The sequence below is a fragment of the Amphibalanus amphitrite genome, unplaced genomic scaffold (genome assembly GCF_019059575.1).
Source record: "Amphibalanus amphitrite isolate SeventyFive unplaced genomic scaffold, NRLGWU_Aamphi_draft 000949F_arrow, whole genome shotgun sequence".
NCBI lineage: Eukaryota > Metazoa > Arthropoda > Thecostraca > Balanomorpha > Balanidae > Amphibalanus > Amphibalanus amphitrite.
The window spans coordinates 29,915-50,285 of record NW_024882443.1 but is presented as its reverse complement, the minus strand read 5'-3'; the positions used below and the strand labels follow the sequence as shown (position 1 = coordinate 50,285).

At 46.1% G+C, this 20,371-nt stretch overlaps 1 protein-coding gene across 1 annotated transcript in view; it reads right to left on the bottom strand.

The window, feature by feature from the left end:
- Window positions 1-587: 587 nt before the first annotated feature.
- The window catches only part of LOC122368473 (integrin beta pat-3-like), a 37,987-nt gene continuing 18,203 nt past the window's right edge, over window positions 588-20,371 (bottom strand). Inside the window, exons 6-15 of the mRNA XM_043342422.1 lie at window positions 11,290-11,454; window positions 10,942-11,067; window positions 10,402-10,542; window positions 9,890-10,066; window positions 6,106-6,275; window positions 5,166-5,351; window positions 4,709-4,921; window positions 3,936-4,099; window positions 2,496-2,614; window positions 588-1,148 (exon numbers count right to left, since the gene is read on the bottom strand). Coding sequence (XP_043198357.1) covers window positions 894-1,148; window positions 2,496-2,614; window positions 3,936-4,099; window positions 4,709-4,921; window positions 5,166-5,351; window positions 6,106-6,275; window positions 9,890-10,066; window positions 10,402-10,542; window positions 10,942-11,067; window positions 11,290-11,454 — 1,716 coding nt within the window. The 3' untranslated portion in view covers window positions 588-893. The remainder of the gene's footprint in view (window positions 1,149-2,495; window positions 2,615-3,935; window positions 4,100-4,708; window positions 4,922-5,165; window positions 5,352-6,105; window positions 6,276-9,889; window positions 10,067-10,401; window positions 10,543-10,941; window positions 11,068-11,289; window positions 11,455-20,371) is intronic.

The following is a 20,371-nucleotide window of genomic DNA, read 5'->3' as shown; positions in this document are numbered from 1 at the left end:
ACAATTTTTCGGGTTTGTGGCATTTCCCTAGATTTCGTGTGAAATCCATATATCCCTAGATCTTCGCTGACTTCCATAGAAAAGGGAAATTTCCCTTGCAGCGGTAACCCTGGATATGATGTAGTCGGAGCCGGAGTGCAGACATGGCCTGCAGTCTTCCAGCGCTTTGACGAGTATAATTGCGTGTCTTGAAAGCCTGGACAAATTCGATAAAGCTATTGAACTATTGACTAGCTAATAGTACCTACAATGTGAAGTGATACCATGCGATGGAAGTCTAAAAATACGTTAACTGTTGCCAAAATAAAACGCATATTTTGTACGGTAAAAGCAGCGCTGTATTGTCAGAAAGAACTATACTAGTTAGCAAGCGACGAGATTGCGACAAAGATGTTTATGTACCTAAGCAGCAACATAATGGAAAGTTCAGCAAACAAACTGCATTTAACAACAAAGTGTCGTAGCTCGACGCCACATAGCATCACACGAATAGACGGACACGGTAAGACACTTACAAATCCATGAAGAGATAAGGCACAAGTCCGTGTTTCCCAACTTCTACAAAATGACCGTCACGATGGACCAAGTCGATTATCTTTGCATGTATTTTGGTCTACATAATCATTCATTTGAGCCACACATGCCAATCTTTTCATTCACAGTCAGCTATCTCTTCTAGCTCCAGTTCGTTAGTAACTTCCGTTTCTTTTTATCCCTGCCAGTTGTCACTCTGGTCTTCATCTCCCTGTTCAGTTGTTAAATACTGAGTGTCCCTAACACTGTGGGTCCAAGTACAGTCACGGCACACCAGTCGTCACAAGCCGTCTGTCACCGCTCCTCGCCTCACCACTGGTGCCCCTGTTCACCATCTGTGGCTGTGGCCGCGCCCGGCCTCAATCCTCCTCCTCCAGTTTGGCCATCACGCCCTCGGGCACCCTGTACCTGGTGACCGGGTTACGGTAGAGCTCATTTTCCATGCCCGAGTCAGCCTCGTTCATCGCCTTGACCTCGAGCTCGAACTTGGCGTACTCGCGCCGGTCGGCCAGGTAGGTGTAGAGCCGCCACAGCAGCAGTGTGATGACGCCGATGGTTACCACCGATCCGACCGTGCTGAGCACGATGGCCAGCACATCCACCTCGTAGCACTCCTGGGGAGGAGGGTCGGAAAGTTATACGGGCAGAACATGGAGTGGACCGGGTTGGCCGAGTTACGGCCCACTGGACACATGGAGCGAACCAGCCACAGGCACCGAGCCACTCATCCGGATTACAGGCTGAATTAGAGAGGCTATGGAGCGTCCTAAGCGCAAAAATCTTACGGAAGTATGGATGGTTATGATGTTTTGTTGCTAAACCCTTTCTAGTTTCTAATTTTATTCTCTGTTAAATCATGTAAAATATCAGCTTCAATTCGTACTTACAGTCATTGCAATAATAAATGAGGTGCATTTGAGAAATTGAGATCGCACCCAACTGTTATTGACTACACTGAAAACAGTTTAACCCAGGGCCGGCGAGTAAACCGGTGTTTCGCGGGTACCCCTATCCGCAACCATTTTTAACCACCCTCCCAGGAGTACAGTAAGGTCCCATTGCAGTGTAGCCGTATCTGCCTCAGCGGTTATATCCGCTCAGAGCAGGTATGACTAAAAGGGGTTACCCTCCACGCCTACCCTTCGCCGACCAAGTCACGGTGCCAAAAAAACTCCCACGCTTGACCAAATTTGAGGGAAATTATCTATACTATGACAATCTCACACCTAGAAAACATCGGTGAGAAAGTTTCACGTCGGTGGGAACGGTCAAATCGAATTCCCATGGAATATTCGACATGAGCCAGTCACCTGTAGTCGTACAGACCGCCCGAGATCAAGAACATGTGTCGCAACTGCTTTAGTGACCTATATAAGAATTAAAATGGTCTCACGTGGTAGTTTCGGAAGAAAAGGCGTTGCCAATCGTCCCGTGATGAATATTGCAGAGATTTTAAAGATGCACCCTAACAATTGTACTTTCTCCCCCACTTGAAACCGCCAAACAATGTGCCAATATATCATTGGTGCAAAAAAAAAGTTAGAAAATTGCTGTAATTCAAAACTGTATGAGACAACGCCATCTAGTTGTGCCAGTAGTTCCAACTCCTTCAGGGCAGGTTATGTAAAGGTTCGCCATCCACGGATACGCGTTTACGATATCTCGAGTAGTTCCAACTCTTTCAGTGAGGGCTATGCCAATGACTCGACACCCGCGGGGACAATATCCGGTGCTGAGTAGCTACCTTACTGCAGACTGTGGGTACGGTGCATATTTACGAGTAATAAGGCAGGCAAGTCTGCTTACCCTTTAGCAAGAATCTGGACATGGCGAGTTAATACACAATACACATATACCACCCGCAGAGCAACGCTTAATTCGCCAGCTTCGGGTAAAATTGTTTTCAGTGTAACGCCTGTTCTAAAGGCGGTTGCATAAAAAATAATCATGTTTGTATGTACCTTTGATTTAATAACGTTGATAACGGTGATACCACGTTCGTCCGAGTAGTATTGGAACTGGTAGAAGCATCCGTCCAGCGCATCTTGGAATCGGCACATGGTGCCATCTTCGGGCGAAGCTGAAAGAAGATAAACATGACGTCACCTGATCAAATTTAGTACATATCTGGTAGAATAGCCATAAAGTCCCCGTTCCCGTTTATTGAACTGAATTCGCCCTCAAAATTCGCCATCGTTCCCCTTCGATCGCTTCTAAAAAAAAAAACAAAAAAAAAAACAAATAGCGTTGTCACCTTCAGTCGGTGAGCCTAAGCATCTCTCTGCAGGTGAAAGAGGCGTAAAATTTACTTACCCGCAGGCCCTTATGCCTATCTTAGGCTGGCGAACGCAGCTTTAAAATCAATGTGTGGTAACCAATCTCTTTAGTGCCCTGCGTCTGACCTATGGTGCCCAGGCCAGAGATAAGTGGCGAAAAGTTGAAGCCACTTTGCAACTTGGATAATGCGGTACGATTGCACTTCCATGAACCGGCGAGAGGCTTTTGCCGCTCCCGCTGTCGAGCTGAGGCGATGCGTCGGTGATCGATCCACGACGGGGCAAGCGTGGGTTCGACGGGGCAGGCGTGGATTCGACGGGGTACGTGCCCGGTGTGCCACAGCGCTACTATGGGGCGGCTTTGATTGAGCTAGCGCGTCACACACGCGCTCATGGACGACCACGAGCGGATGACATATGGAGGCGATTATGTTATAGTGGTTTGAGATCCGCAATAGCTAGCACAAAACGAGGGATGTGTCGCCAAATGTTCCAGATCCAGCGTCTTGCCTGTGCTCGACGGACCACGTATTGAGTCGTTGACAGAACTGCAGCCCGCCCTTAGACAGGTATTGGACAAGCAAAAGTTAATTTTCAGTTATTGTGCTCGGCAGAGGCTTGATGGAAGCTAATATCATCATGTAGTTTTATTACCAAAGTTTCTAAAAGCACTTATGACGGCCAATAACGTCCAATCACGATTCTCCTCAAAAGATTGAAAAATAGATTACATCCACCACCGTCCACGAAGGAGGTAACTGATAGGAGGAGAGAGAGAGAGAGAGAGAGAGAGAGAGAGAGAGAGAGAGAGAGAGAGAGAGAGAGAGAGAGAGAAGAGAGAGAGAGAGAGAGAGAAACAGAGAGGAGAGAGAGTCAGACAGACAAACAGACATACAGACAGACAGACAGGCAGGACAGAGAAAAGAAAAAAACAGTAAGTTTGAAAAGAAGAAGTTTGTCTTGTTTTTTTTAACTATGTTTGCATAACATTTGTATAAGTTTTATGTTTGTGACTACATCCATTATTGGTTGCCCATGCCCGGGGATATTTTTTCAATAAATAAATAAAAATAAATAAACATACAGCCAACTCCTTACAGATCAGCTTCGGCCTGGTTCTCTTACCCAGCCGGTCTGTCAGGGTGATCTCGTGCGTATCGGTCTCGGGGCAGCTGGAGCAGTTGTGGCCAGTACCGGCCTTGGTACGCAGCCGACATTCGACACACGGCTGGTAGGTGCGGCACAAACCGCGGCACGTCGGGCAGTCCTCGCAGAACAGGCCGGCGTACCTGAGCGGTGAGGACAGGGCCGGACGCTGAGAGAACACTGATACGATTGTGAGGGAGTGGGACGCTGCACACAGAAAAATATTGACACCGTTAGCGGTGTAATTGCACAGTACATATCTGAGCACTTGAGGAAAGTTAATTTAGTCCCTTCCCCGCTTAAATTACTCGCGCTTCTAAATGAACACCAGGAAGAAGGTAATAGAACACTGTTAGGAGGGTTGGGTGTTTTACTACATGTAGCAAAACACCCAACCCTCCTAACAGTGTTCTATTACCTTCTTCCTGGTGTTCATTTAGAAGCGCGAGTAATTTAAGCGGGGAAGGGACTAAATTAACTTTCCTCAAGTGCTCAGATATGTACTGTGCAATTACACCGCTAACGGTGTTAATATTTTTCTGTGTGTGGACGGATCTACAGAACGATCCGAAACGCAACAGTTGGCCGTGTCCGGTCTGAATACGAAGGGCTAGATAGACCGATCTGACGGCAGCATACTGCAGCTGATGGCGCTGCTTTGGAACATGTGACCAACATACGCTGTTCAGAACCCACCCTCGTCTCTCGTTGCCTGTCCCCATCCCCCGTTGCCTGCCCTCGTCCCCCGTTACCTGCCCTCGTCGGTGCTGACACAGTGACAGCGGCCGCACACGCAGTCGCCCTTGCCGTTGCACACGAGGTCGGTGCTGGAGCCGGGCGGTATGCAGTTGCGCGTGTCGTTGCTGCAGTAGCAGTCGGCTCCCGTCCAGCCGGGGCGGCAGACGCACTGGTTGCACTCACATCGACCGTGCTGCTCGCCGCCGCAGATCAGGCCGTTCGGAGCCCTGAGGTCAAAGATCAGATTGACCGGGTTTATAGGACTTCGCAATCACATTACCTTAACGCTCCCATATTCGGACGCGTTATTTTTTTTCTCGTAAACTCGGCTAGACGAGAGCATAAGTATCTGTTGACTTTGAAATTTGAGAGGCTGATTCAGTTATTTGTTGCAATTTATAAAAACGAAGTAAGGCGGGCCCCTGAACTAACTAGTTATCTGTCTTCCGGCACTGACCCTCTGATACCAACCTGTCGCATAGTCTGCTGTCGCACTGGCAGAACTGGCCCGTGATGTTGAACGTGCTGCCCGCGTGGCACTCGCACTTGCCGCAGACGCACTCGCCGCGTCCGGAACACTCGGGCCCACTGGTCGAGTTGTCCGGCAGGCACGACTGTCCGCCCAGAGTCTCAGAGCACTCGCAGCTCCAGCCGGCTCTGCGGGGTCGCAGACATTCAGGGCGTATTGAGAGACCCCACACTGGTCGTCAGCGGCGACCCACAGCCAGTAACCGAACCTTACGGCCTAGCTGAAGGGCCACGAACCAATCAACAACTTGTTTTGAGAGACTTTTTTTTTAGACTTTTGGGCAACGGACAACACACAAGTAGGCAGTTTGAAATTTAGAGTTAAGTGTATTTTTTAAAGGGACCCTCCCACCTTCAAAAAAGTTAATGAATTGGCATGAAAGTGATGTCGCTCGGTGCAGAAAGAGCGAAATCGAATATCTACCAAATTTCATAGAAAAATATTCACCGGTTTTCAAGATATTAGACTTTTACTTTTGTTTACTTTTTGGGATCTCCGCTGTTCCTAGCGACTTTTTTTTGAAAGTGCGGCATTTGTTGCACGCAAAGCAGCATATACCACCGCGTGCTACCAAACGTTTTAGTAAAAGAATTAAAAATTGTTAGATCTCCGCTGACGTCACAAATTCTAAGGGGGCATTCTAATGCATTAGCCCCTTAGAATCCGAAAACTGCAAGTTTGAAATTCCATATCTCCGAATTTAAGCATTTTTCAATGTTGTGAGTGCCCAAACCGGTATTTTCAGGACATGGCCACCAATTTGGCTATCTCAACTCAAAACTAATGTTAAGGTGGGATGGTCACTTTAAGTACAAGAAGCTCGAGTTGGAGCAGCAGGAATGAACTGCCCCCGACAGAACGTCGCATTGCCCATCACCTCACCTTCCATCGGGGCAGTCGCAGACGCCGCACTGCAGTGCGCCCACGCCGCTGCACTTGGGGCTGTTGGTCTGCACGAGCTCGGGTCGCTCGCAGTCGCACTCGCAGACGATCTCTACGTCCAGTCGTACCGTTTCGGAGGTCAGTACGTCCTTCAGGTGGATAGTGTGGTTCTGAGGACAGCAGAGGCGATCGGGACAGGCGTGAATCACAGGCTGATTATAATACGAAATCGTTCAACACTGCAGAAGACAGGGGCGAATGGTGTAAGTCACCTAACCCCGCGGGGCACTTTTTACTGTTGACGTTGCAAATTTACAGTGCGTGAGTGCTATTGCGCTTATCATTACACATGTGTACTACTATGCTTTTCAGACCCCATGAGACCCTAATTCTCGGCGATAATTTATTTACTATTTGTCCAATTTGCTTCAAATTTTCACAATGCACATTTCAGCTCAAGCGCCAATTTTCGCCAATATGGTCTCTTAACAAAATATCAAATTTTAGGGTACTTGTCGTTGCCTCGTAATGTTAAAATCGGCTCCGTAAATCCGTCAGTGGAGTAGAGGCTATCCGTGCGTAGGTGTGACGTCACAAACACGTGACCATTAAGCTCCGCCCTCCCGGCGGACGGGATAGTGACCTTGGCCGGTCAGTCGGCTGCGTGGAGCGGGCGGGGCAGTAGCTGTCGCACCAGGGCGGCTCGCATGGACCGTAGCTGCCGTGCAGTTGTCGTTGCAGCAGTAATTTCATCGAATGAGCTAAATAGCGCGCATAAGTAACGCACCAGCTGAAGCCCTCGACTAATTGTATCTATCACAAATGTACGTACACCTTGTTCAGTCACAAAAAAATATATATTTCTACACAAGATTTGGGGCTTGTGAAAAAACGCGCATAAAAGACGCTGTTGATTTCAAATGATTGCGTAAGATTATGTATCGCGTCAGACTACGTCAAAATTGCAAAACAGAATCACCATAAACATGATACAATTTATGTGTTTGATATATGAAATTTGATTAGGAATGTATGCCGGCGTGATCTACTTATATCATCCCGGTGCAACTAAGCATTGAACACCTTCAGGACTAATCCATTTGATCATCGACTTAGGTTGAGGAGGTCGCCAGACTAACTTTGCCCCCAGAGCTTGTGTGTTGAAATGCAAACATGAAAAGTAAAAGCCTAGAGATAGTTTCCTCGCCATTGAGGACATACCTACTGTTACTTAAGTTTTACAAAAAAGATACGAGTTTATTGATGATCGTTCTCGTGTAGTGCCCAACGTCCGCCTGCCACATTGCTATTTCTTTTTGTGCACGTCTTAATAATATAGCACACACATGACACCGCGATAAAGGCCATTTCTACCATACGACACATTACGCTTCTGCCCCACCCGGCGCCCCGCACCGCTCCACGAATCACGAATACGGTCGTTTCGCTGGAGCGATGCCCCAGGCAATCGGCCGTGCCCGAGACTCTTCATCCTACTTTGTTGCTTTCTGCGCCTTCCTCAGAAACATTTATTGGCACTGCCAAATATATCAATATTTTTGGGTCAAGCAGAGCCTTACACATGATCTTATAGGTAATCGGGTAGTGACCTGACCGAACCTGACGATGAGATAGGTGCAACTCCGGCTTAACCCGCGCCCCACTGGGGGGGGGGGCTATTTATAGCCCCCCTCCCGTTTTTCTGCAATAACTTCCAAACCGCTTGACGTATCGACGCCAAACTTTCAGTACCTTCGGCTGCATCAATTTGACACCTTGTGTCATAATTTGAACTTCGTACCTACCATAGGTCGGCCGGAAATGACGTCAGAGTGACGTCATGTTCGGCCGATTTCGACGCAAAACATTGAACCACGGCAATCGCTCCCAAGAGCTCAGTTTTTAAGCTAGATCCAATTTGTTTGTATGAGAAGACTCAGAATAGACTGCGCTATCAAACTGCCATCTCGGATTTTCGAAATTGTGAAAATTTCGAAAAATTTTTATAATAAAATCTAAAATTTATATTTTTACATTTTTTTCCCTTTTTTTGAGTTTTCGAAAAAAACGGAATATATGTGATGGAACGCATTATTATGACTAACTCTAGCAAGGTTTAGCTAAATATCTTAGAAAATGGCCAAGTTATACGCATTATTGCAAAAAATTAACAATTATTAATTTTTCAAATCAATTTTTTCAGCACGAATTTGACATCGTACGCCAATATGAATAGCACCATCGTGTTCCTGAGCTCAAACTGCATCCAATAGACACCTTTTTTGTTGAAAAATTTTAACTTCAAAATTTGACCTTTTTTGACCTGAAAGTGACCTGACCTAAGCTAAGTTTGACTCAAAATGACCTCGAATGACACAGAAGACATCAAATTCGAAATGTTTGGCCTAAATGGATCATAAAACATGTGTCACGTGACCGACGGATGATATAATATTTTCGTGACCTGTGATGACCTGACCTTGACCTGAAAATCAAAGTACAAGTTTGGTACCCTCAGAGTATCTAGAACATCTGTTCACGAGTGTGGTGTGTGAACCAAAAATTAACCTGATCTGACTTGTAAGACGGCGGCCAGAGCCCAAAACGTGAAGAAGCCAAAATGCTAATAGTTTTTACTTTGACCTGACCTGTGACGTCATCGGTGACCTCGAGGTCACTGAAATTAGGTTTCGCTCGACAGTTCTTCCGGGGCTATCAGACGCCGTTTGAATTTTGACGATCGGCCCAGTACTTTCGGAGTTAGGAGGGGGGCTATGAATAGCCCCCCCCCCCCCCCAGTAGGGCGTGTTATACGCAGACCCCAGTGGGGCGCGGGTTAAATAAATGTTCAGAGTCCAAGAGTCTATCCATCTTTCCTTCTACGGCCGGTTCCGTTCCAATAGATCCTACCTTGATTCTGATCATTCTGAATATTCTGATTTGTTTTGTTTTGTTGGGTTAGGCCCTTTCGGTCTGACAAGACCATTGCAGAGCCGGAAGGATGATGGGAATTAGGGGGAGACATTGGTCTGGGCAGGCACCCTAGTGAGTCGCCGGGGCTGAGCCCGTCCAGAGGACAGGCCACCCAGCCCCAAGGCACTCACTGCACCCGGCTACGGGGTGCGCTCCCTCGGGAGCAGCGGTGCCGCTCCAAGGGAGCAGCCCGCATGAGATAAAGTTGCCTGCCCAGCCCGGAAGGGGGTTGTGGCGTGGAGGAGAAGGATTTCAGTATCCTGAGGATAGAAGCACGGACAGGTGAATATTCTGAGCTGGCTCGACGTTTAAATACCAAAATAAGGTGAAGAGGATACCAAATGCCCTCAAACGGATAATTTTTTGGCTTTCGTCCCGAAACAACTTTGCCAGCTTCACTTGTCTCCAGTATGTGGTCCCGCTCCGACCTCTCCGCGGTGCTGACACCGACTGAAGCGGCACAGACCCATCGCGGTCACGGCCAGTGGGCGGAGTTTAGTTGGGCCCGGCGCAACGTGATTGGCCAGCGCTCCTATCCAATCCGGTGCGGTAGCGAGCGAGCCTCTATCCGGGTGCAAAAACTGATTAACATTACGAGCCAACAAGTGCTCTAAATTTGGATATTTTGTTAAGAGACCATATTGCCAAAAATTGGCGCTTGAGCTGAAATATCGTCTGCCAAAATTTCAAGCTAATTGGACAAAAATTGAAGAAATTATCGCCGAAAAGCAGGGTCTCATGGGGTCTGAAATGCATAGTAAATACTACTGAAGTGCGTTGAGGTTCAATCAATGGGCAGCCTAAAACTTGCCTTTTGTTTTGGACATCCGAGGACCTCCACCTCGATGGAGAAGGTGACCAGGTCGCCGGTCTTGATGCCGGTGCAGTTGTTGCGCAGCTTGAGCTCATTGTCCAGACAGCTGGAGCGATAGCGGATGGCTATCTCCTCGCCGGAGTCGTCCACCAGTTCGATCCTGGACGTGATGCTCTGAGGACGTTGTGGTGAGAGAGTGAAACTGCCACTGAAGTAATGCTCGACATCAGGGCGAGCCTGTGATGCAACGAGTGCACGTTATCCATTTGCACCCCCTTCCCCGACCGATGTAGGAGACCAATAGGTCCCGCGAGGTTTATTGTTCATCTTGGAGGACATCCAAACTTTCCCCTTGCACTAACTTCAGTGCTGTAGGAATAAATTCATTTATAAAATACAGAGAAGCTGGGCTCCAGTCCTCACATGCATGCCTATTCAGATGCATACCCTTGAAGAGGCGTACTGGCTAGAGATGAAGGTGGATTACCAAATTGTATCGGTCTCATTACCTCGTACTGGCGTTTTATCACCGACAGGATGTTGGAGGAGTCATCCAAGAGCGACTCCACCTGCACGCTCGCCTTCATCAACTCCGTCAGCTTGTCGTACTCCTTCCTAACGTCACTGAACACGGCGAACACAACGTTCATCTGAAAAGGAATGGTGATGAAAGTGTCGTTTAGACTAGAAGAAATTAAGAATCGAAGTCGAGGCTAAGGCTGCGTCTTTCCCACATAGCCTTACATGATCGTACCCAACCACTGACTTCAAGTGGCCGTGGCTGATTCCACTAACCGCAAACGAACACACCATCCTTTTCAGGAGTCTCGTTTCGTGAATCAAGCACCGAAGCGACTCTAACCCGAAGACTGTCGCCTCTCGCCACAGGAAATCAGACGCTCTACCAAATAAGCTATAAGACGGGGGGACATATAACTCATTCATATGGATAATGTTTATACGTCCGATGAAGTGTGATGAACTGACAATTACGTAAGATAAACGGCTTGCCTTGTCGCCAGTCGTCGCCTGGCCGTGCAGGTACTCACGTTTTCCCTGCGGAGCACCCGGTCCAGCTCGGCCACAGACGGATAGTCGTGTGTTCTGGTCCGCTCGTAGTAACCGTCGTTGGACAGCTTGCAGGTGAGCTCGTTCCTCATGGCAGCTCCGCCCAGCTGAAAAAAACAAGACGTCGCAGTGTGAACAAAGGGAAGTGAACGTTCTTAGCTGGCACACTTCAGGCAGTTCAGACGCCAGGAGATTGTGATTCTGTTTGTACAGATACTAGTCTCGCAATATTACGGCAATGAAAACAAGTGGAACCGTAGCAACGTGAGCCATGCCGTCGTAATACGGGAACATGATCTTAAAAGATATGTAGAAGATGTGCAACGTACCAATCCTTCCCCTGCCAGATGGAATAAGCCGTCACTGGTGTAGATGATGAGTTTGCGGGACTTCTTGTTCCAGCCGATGACGTCAGAGCACGTGGCGACCTGGACCAGAGCATCCAGGCCGCCCTCCAGGTCGTCCAGGTTTGCTGAGACCTCTGCCTGCCGCACCTGTCATTACGCTGTGTGTCAGAGAACAGGGAGATCGACTGGGAGAGCAGGGGAACCTCAGACCACGTCGCTTTACTTAGAAATCGACGCATGCTACGGTAGACAAGTTTGACTTTGGACGGTTACGATTATATCAAAGATCATGTAAAATTAGTATTAAGGGAAAGTAATGAGTTTCGAAGCCTTACCGAGTGAATTACAAATCAGCAAGAGCTACAGCACGCTCAATTTACACCTAACCGAAAGATGGTCAATCAAAACGTCTGCTTTCATTCTGAAATAAGGCTTTCATCCATACAAGAACGCGCCCTTCGCACGTGACGCGTAGGTCACGCTCCTCTGGGATGACAAAGCCAGCGTCTGCCGCAGTCACGTCAAAGGCGACGCGGCAGTGACGTATTCGACGCAAAGGCTAACGCTTATATGGCTGCTTGAGAGAGGGACAGGAGACCTAAGGATGCCCAGTCAGACATTACGAATGGCTAATGCAGAGTCAGGAATAGACAAAAACCGAAGCACCAATCCGAAACAGGCAATGAAAGAGCGTCATTGCGGTATGGTACTGTCGATTTTTATACGATTTCGAGGGATGAAAATCAAGCTAATCGAGAATTCTAGCATCGTGATTTAGTTATTTGTTCACGATTCGAAGACTGATGCAAGTTGGAACTCGATTTAGCTACAATACGATAACAACAACAAAAACAATACTTCCTCTTCCTGTCTTAAATTCGTTTTGCTCTTAGTTGATAAGGCTCCTCTTTCAAAAAGAATACTCGCATCAGAGCTCTGATTAAAAAGCACAATGCCACGTAAGCATAACATTCGTTGTATTCCCTTGGTCAGCATACATCCTGCAAATATTGCAAATAACAACACATACCTACTTTCTGAGCTACGCGCACTAGGGGAAGTTGGGGCAATGCCGGAGTTGGGGCAAAGCCGAAATTCGAGATATTTCGAAAACCGTAAGACATGGATGCCACCTGTCAGTGATGCTCTGAAGCTTAAGTGACTACAATTATCGCATGTTTGTTACGAGTCGTCATTCGGAATAGTTCGACTGTGAGGGCGCCAAGAGCGTTTTCAAGGTACGTTTCCCTTGTACTACATGCGCCTTTGAAGCTGCATTTCTTACTCATTATGCTACCGTTTGTCTGGCCAATTCGGTCAAGTAATCTTTAGCATGTCTTTGCATAAGTGTGCTGCCTATTTGAAATCTATACAGCACGTTGAAAAGTTATGGGCCTGCAAATGAAAGTATGGCAGGCTGGGGTAATGCCGAAAACGTGCGATTACGCACGTGTTAAAAGCACGCTACGTGGACTTTACTGCTGTAGAATAGAAACGCGTATTTTTAGTCACACAAATTACACTTTCAACCGACACAACGGCCTGTTACCTATAAGGAATGATTTACCTGGCATGTTCTTATTATATCACACAATTATAACTTCCAGTGTGCACCGCGTCCTCAAGCTCTTAAAACGCGTGCCAGCTTTGATCAATTCTGGATAAAGTTTGAGATAAAATGGCTAAACATCAATGTCGGCATTCCCCGTAGATCATTTCTCCCATTCAGGGGCGGCGCCACGGGTTTTCGATAGGGGGGGACGGGGACCGAAAATCGAAAATCCCAAAAGTAGATACTGATCGTGTATGCAAAAAAAAAAAAAACGCGGCACGTAACGCCGCGAAACTTGGCAAGGCCCAAAACACATCGAATGGTGCATCCCGTTTCCAAACTTATCCTAGGACACCTAATATCGATCACCTTTTCAAGCATCCTTGCCTCTAAATCAAAATTTGCAGTCTTGCCAACTCAAAGCTGGTTTCCTTCAAGCTGCGAATTGCTTAGGTATGAGTAGCAGTGCCAGCTATTCTTACGTTTCGTACTTTCAAATTTTCGATCTTATGTCTGGTCAGCTTCAGGGCTTCACCATCATATAGTCATGGAGGAAAAGTTGGAATGTCTTCTGCTCTGACAAGTGCGCCAAAACTGCAATATAATTTCAGAATCATGACATCACCACCTGATCCATATGCAACGGGCAGGGTGCAGCTAATGGCTAGCCGTCAGTGGTCATGTCATCGGTGGTCACTCAAAAGGCCATGCTAGGTCATGGAAGGTCACCAGCCGTTATTTGATCACACTTTCTGATGGATTTTACTTGCCAAGAGCTTCGCGGGAAAAACGAGCGCATGCACCGTTGAAAAAATTGAGTGAAAGGGTCTCAGGTCCGGCGACCTCTGCGGTGAAATGCCCCAGGGTAGGATTCCGGTCCTTGTTGATTAACTTCGTCAAAAATGGCAGTAGAGCTGTGATGTCGGCACCATTGTGTTCGTCATGATCGAGCTGGCACGACCTGCATCGTTCTCATATTCACCCTCCAATCGTAACAACTACAGCAGGGATTGGCAAATGGCGGGGCACCCCCTTTGGGAGGTAATGGTCTCTGGAAACCTCATCCCACATCTCTTTAGCATTAGTGGCTCTCCTTATGGAACAGGTTTCTTGACTGGTCTGTTTCACCCCAGAATTCAAAGACTAGTCAAGGTAAAACCGAGCGCACCACAGTGAGCACAATTTGATAAGCTGGTGTACCTATCTCAATTTTCATGTAGAACCTTTCACGTATCACGGACCTTAAACCCTTTCGTGCACTCATGCAAAAGCAACTGCCATGTTTCAACAGCTGGTAATGGCATTTTCACAGCCGCTGACGTAAGAAGGGGAGGGATGGGGGCTCGATTAGACCCCCAGCCGTTCGGCCGCCGACCGAACTTAGTTTTGCAGAAAAAAAAACGAGTGCTATCGAACCCCTTGACGAGAGGGAGCCGATGCTATATCCAATTATAAGGTCTTGGGCTACTGCGTGCTTTTTTGGTCCTGCCTGTGATCTATCCGAACACTTCTCCCCACAAGTGCTGGGGTTAAATGGCATATATTTCAAATGGTTCCTGTGGTAGAACTGCCATGCTTGAATTTGACTAATTAGGAATGGAAAATTTTCATATAGTAACGGAAATCTATGGAATTTCAGTGAACTTGGTTTTATCGGCAATGGGGTCTGGCAGTGGGGTGGGGAGGTAATAAGTAATAACCCTGCCTGGCGCCCCAAAAAGGGGGCACGATCCCCGAGGCCCTGCCGATCACCTTATAACTACAGGCATCACAGCTCCACACCTTTTGCAGATGGCCAGGACCCCCTGCGATGCATCCCAACAGCAATCTTTATTCAGAACCTGCCTTGATTAACCAACGATGCATTAAATGCCCCGGATAGCTCTATAATGCATTATTATCAACTATTGAACGGGCCTCGCCGATAGGGGGGTACTGTACCCCCCTAACTTTCGATAGCGGGGGACCTGTCCCCCCCGTCCCCCCCGGTGGCGCCGCCCATGCTCCCATTTTCGGCTTTCCCCGCAGTCCGGGGCAACGCCGAAAAAGTCACTTCTTTGATATTTTTAGTTTGTGCGCTTAACGGTATGCGAATTCATCAAATGCGCCTGGTATGTTTGAAAGGCAAAAGACTGGCCTCTCGAATGACGCCAACAAGAATAGCTTATGTTGTCTACCTTGCGTGCTACGGGCGTCAGAAAAAAGTCTTCGGCGTTCCCCCAACTTCCCCTACACCTTTTTAGCCGCGATTTAAAACAGTTGAACTCCATTTTAAAAAAGCTGATCTGTGATTTAAAACTGTTGAACTTGGGTTTAAAACACATGACTTCCGTTTTAAAAGAACTGAATACGATTTTAAAACAACTGACGACGATTTTAAAACAGTTGAATTTATTTTTAAAAGAACTGAACTGCATTTTAAAGTGTGCTAAATGTAGCATTATCTCATTCATTATTATTGCATTTTGTTGTCATGCAACCTTATCTATGTAATACCTTGCCTTTTCTGTTGAAAGTGTAACTAATTTTTGTTTGCCGATGTGTTATGATTATTGCTTTTTGCAATGTTTTTAAAGAAAAAATCCCACTGCATTTATTGCAAGGCTATTCAGATAACATTGACAGTGGTTTCACTGCTTAACAGTCGTTAGCTGACATCGAAATTATTCGAAACTATGTAGGGTAGCCTGGGGCAAGACGCCCCAGATAATTTATTTTGCTACATAACTTTTATTCCACATAACCTGGAAGGCCAAATTTGAGCTCAATGCGTTCTTTGGACATTTTACTTTAAATTCCACCCCTCAAATTCATTCACTTATGATCGGACTCCCAGCTAGGAAGTGGTTTGTGAAGCAACTGCAAATAGGGCGTTTTGCCCCAACCCCAGGGCAAAACGCCCCACGGCCTGGGGCAAGAAGCCCCATACTCTAGATTAAAGATTAAACATGCTAGTTGACTAAATCTTATAAGAAAGGTCCGTTGGACCTTGGGAGGCATGGCACTGAAGTTAGCACCTTCCATCCTATCAGGTGTTCAGCTACGACACTATTGTATGAGCAGGTTTTTCACCTGCCTCATAAGGCCAAATAATAAATTATTGCAATGCAAATGTTAACAAAATACTTCCTTTGCCATCCAGTTGCTGAGAAAAGTACATATAAATGCATAGAAACATACCGTTCGCCAGCTACCGAACGTTAGGAAGTGGGTAGTCCGAACAACACATGAGGTAAAACGCCCCATGGGGCTTTTTGCCCCGCGACCTACTGGGGCGTTTTACCCCATCACGTAGTTCAGTCAGAGAACAACGCCTTGCACTCCAGGAAGACATAATTTAACACGAACCAACCCGGCATTGTAAGCGTTAGACAATAGTTGTTCAAAATACATAAAAGTCGTTAACCTGATGTGGACGATAAAAGAACGCCATGATGCATAATCTGACAACAAAACATAAAAATCACTCCAAAAACACATTTTTGGCTATAGCTCCCTAAAGAGTCATCACAATTTATTTCCAGTCTGCTCATATAATGATCGTATAGTGCACGTTTTATAGAAGAGATGATGTTTCCCCAGAACCTTGCCAGTTCCGAGAAACATCGGTGAGGCGTTTTACCTCGGCGGGGCGACTTGCCCCGGTCTACCCTACACATGTAACTTTGCATAGAAAATCGTCATGCTTTTGTGACGCATCTATCTTTGCACATCTTCGGGCATTCTACATGCAGCCGGTCCGGTACACAGCATACCTTATACACCCAGCATAGCTTATGCAGCCGCCTGAGCTATTTCTTCTCTTACAGCAGTGACAGTTTTTTCATCATCGGTGACTATCAAGTCACCGATACTGGGTGATGACATTGTCTAAAGTAGATACTTTCCTTGAAGTAAATGCGAATATAATATGCCTTTTATAAAGTGAATGCAATACCTACTATGTAGAATCTATGTATATGTACAGTCGCTCGAATGTTGAGCCCAGTGACAAGTGACCCAAGTGATCTATATGTTACGGGCCATATGCTAACTTGGGCAGTATGCAAACTACCCGGGCAGTATGCATACTACCCACCGGCCCGGGCAGTATGCATACCGCCCGGGTAGTATGCATACTACCCGACCCCTTGGGCAGTATGCATACCGCCCAAAAGCTTGGGCAGTTTGCATACTGCCCGCTTTCCGACTTTAAGTTGTGTAATCCATGTCCACATTAAGAATATAAATGGCTCTCTAGATAACAATAGATCAACCGAGAAGAATGTTTGCCCTCAAACGTGATTGATCGATCGTAGGATGGAATGAGGATTGGAATAAAGTGTTGAAATTACTTTTCTCCCAAATCCATTGTTGAATAACCAGTGGCCAACAAGTCATTGACATTGTGAAGCGTGAACTGAGTGAAATGAAACGACGACATAGTGTCAGCATTTGATGGCTTAGGTCTGGCACCTTGACCGTAGAGGGCGTTATTACCAGGGTTGCGGAATCGATGGATTTTCGGATGATTCCGATTCAGACTCCGACTCCAGCTTCAAAAATCGACTCCGACTCCCTCTCCGACTCCAGCTCCGACTCCGGATGTTTCTCTCTCAAAATCCATGTCATGATAAATGCAGTTCCAAGCGGATATGTTTTATTTTGCCTGAAACGATCTTTTTGAGTTTTAAGGCCTTGCATTGCAAATATAATCTATAAATAGCATGCATAATTAAAAGTAGGTTTTGGCGAATCCGCCGTTTTCTGTATCTCTCGCCGAAAACGCTTGTCCAAAACAATAATTTGACTTTTTTAACAAAATTTGATTTTGAAAGGTCAACGAGCGTAGTGTTGTCAGGCAAACAGGTGCAGGGTATGACATTGAGCCATGCAGTGATAGCTCCGATTACGGAGTCGGAGTCAATAATATTTTAGCAACTCCATTTCAACTCTATTAATCTAAATAAATCTAAATTTAACACGCGCAGTGGAAAGGGGGCGGATTCCGCACACCCCTCCCGTTTTTCGCCAATAACTCGCGCCGCCAACATAATATTAATGTGAAATTTTGGCTACCTGTCCAAAATTGAACTGCGGATCTTCTCGTGTAAGAAATAAGAAAATCGGGTCACAACGTTTCTACTTTCTAGTAATAGCGGTGTAGAGTCAAACATCCTGTCGCCGCAGCGGCGCGGCGGCGCGGCGGCCGGCGCTAGCCGTTACGCGCCGCCTGCATTGTAGACTGTGCCGGGGCGGGACGGTTCCGTCTTTACATCGCGCTCCTTACCGCTGATTATATTTGATTCACGTCAAATTTTGTGAGAAGACTAAGAAATGTACAGGCAATCTCATGGTCAAAGAATTTTGAAAATCGGCCGGTAACAACTTGAGTGATGAGTGTGTAAACATAAAATTGTGATTGCCGCGTTTCCCGTGTCGGCCGATCCCGCTTCAGCCGGCGACATCTTACTCTTAGCAGGCTTCTGCCTTCTAGCTGCCATATTTATTGTTGGATTAACTAAAAATTCTCCATACATACTCACAAATGTATTCTTTCGTATAGCGAAAGAAAAAAGAAAATCGGCCGGTAACTTTTTGAGTTATTGGCGTCTAAACGCAAAAAAAGTCGCTCATATGGCAAATTTGACCACATTTGACCTCATTTGACCTTGAAGATATTGACCTAGGATCATGAAATTCACACCCAACAGAGTTCCCCAGGGCCTTCACCTACCATCCAAATTTCGTTTTTCTAGCTCCAGTGGGAGCTGAGATCTTAGGGGGAGGGCGACATCCGCCCCCCCTTCCACTGGGCGTAGTACTCGCAACCCTTCCACTGCGCGTGTTAACGTGGTCTAGAAATTCTAAAAATTGAGTTTGAAAATTTGACGTCATCAATTTTCAACAGTTCTTTTTTTCGCTATAACTTGGCCAAAAAAGAGGTATCGATCTCAAATTTGGTATGTGGATAGAAGGCGGTAGGGATTAACACATATATTCCGTTTTTTCGAAATTAAAAAAAAACTTTTTGGATTTTTTGCCTATTATATTCCAAAAATTACTTTTTTGTTTTTTTCGGGTCAAAATCCTAAAATTTCAAAAATCCGAATTAGCAGTTTTGTAGCCCTCTAAATCGACACCTTTTATGTCTTAAACATTTTTCTGCACCTCTAAAGCTGTAGGCCGGACAGCTCTTCCCGCGAAACCTTTTTTGGGTCGATAATGGCAGAAATGACGTCACTCCGACGTCATTAGCAGCCAACCTATCATAGCCTTTGGAGAAAGAAATGGTCACAATGTGTAATAGCTACGATCCCGGGAGGGTACTGAAAGTTTGGTGGCGATCGGCGCAGCGGTTCTGGAGATATATAAAAAAAAACTTAAGGGGGGGGGCAAAAAATGCCCCACCCCACCACCTGGAAGTTTGAAACGTTTGTTATTCACATATATCAGTCCCACGCACAAGGGGGAAAAGCTCAAATTATTGAGCGCTCAAAATATTGAGCGTGTGACGTCAGAGGCTCCCATAGGCGTAATGCTGAGGGCTAAAAAAATTGAGCCGTTTCAGGAACACGTTTTGCAAAAGCAACTCGCAACACCTAGGGAGAAATGGCAACACCCTAGGAGAATCACTAATGGTGCAAAACAGATTACGCTTTCATATTTTTCACTGCTCAAGCTTCAATGATTGGGGGAACACCAATTTATAGGTCGAAATCTTACGGCATACCAGGATGACCTAAAAACAGGCCAATATTTATGTCGAAATAAAAGTTATTTTTTGTCCATTCACGTTTTTTACTAGGGTTCTGTTGGAAAGAGCATTTTTCATACTACCCAAAATGATTGCGATTCAATTTCACATTACCCATATCGGAGAATATTTTTGATTTGGCGGCGCCGTTTGTTTATTTCGTCGCGACGTCTCCGGTCGCGTGGTTGTCGTCGTCATTGTGTTGAAGGTAAGTTTTTATCGTTTTAGTTGTACTTAGATGTTAAAAGGTACACTGAAAAGTTTGAATATGCTGTGATTTTAAATTTGGAAACACGTAAACGTCAATCAATTCACGTTTTGCGTATTTACAAATTGCAACCGAGCTCCGCCGTGGGGTAAGGTGGGCAGGGGTTTTCGCACTACGGCTGCGGTTGAACTACCGTCTGTGGTAGAAACTTCAGGACGATGGCGCGTTTCATACGAAATCTGGCGCAATGTTTGTTTGCTTTGAACCTGTACTGTTATTGCTGTGAATTCTTGAAGTGGGAGTGTTTCAATAACAATTTGTGGATTATTTGAGTTTCTTTATACAAACATAGAATATTATTATGAAACATTGTGTGGAAACTGCAAATACTGATATTGATATGATCAATTACTTAGTTTGGGAATTGATACACATTTTGTAGAGATTTGTCTGGCAAATGGTGTAACAAACCTCAAGCCTATCATGATCTGAAGCTGTTGTAACAAATCAAAATTGCTTTGATGTTACATAGTACCTTGTTGGAAAGATTGGAGCATGGTTCAAGATG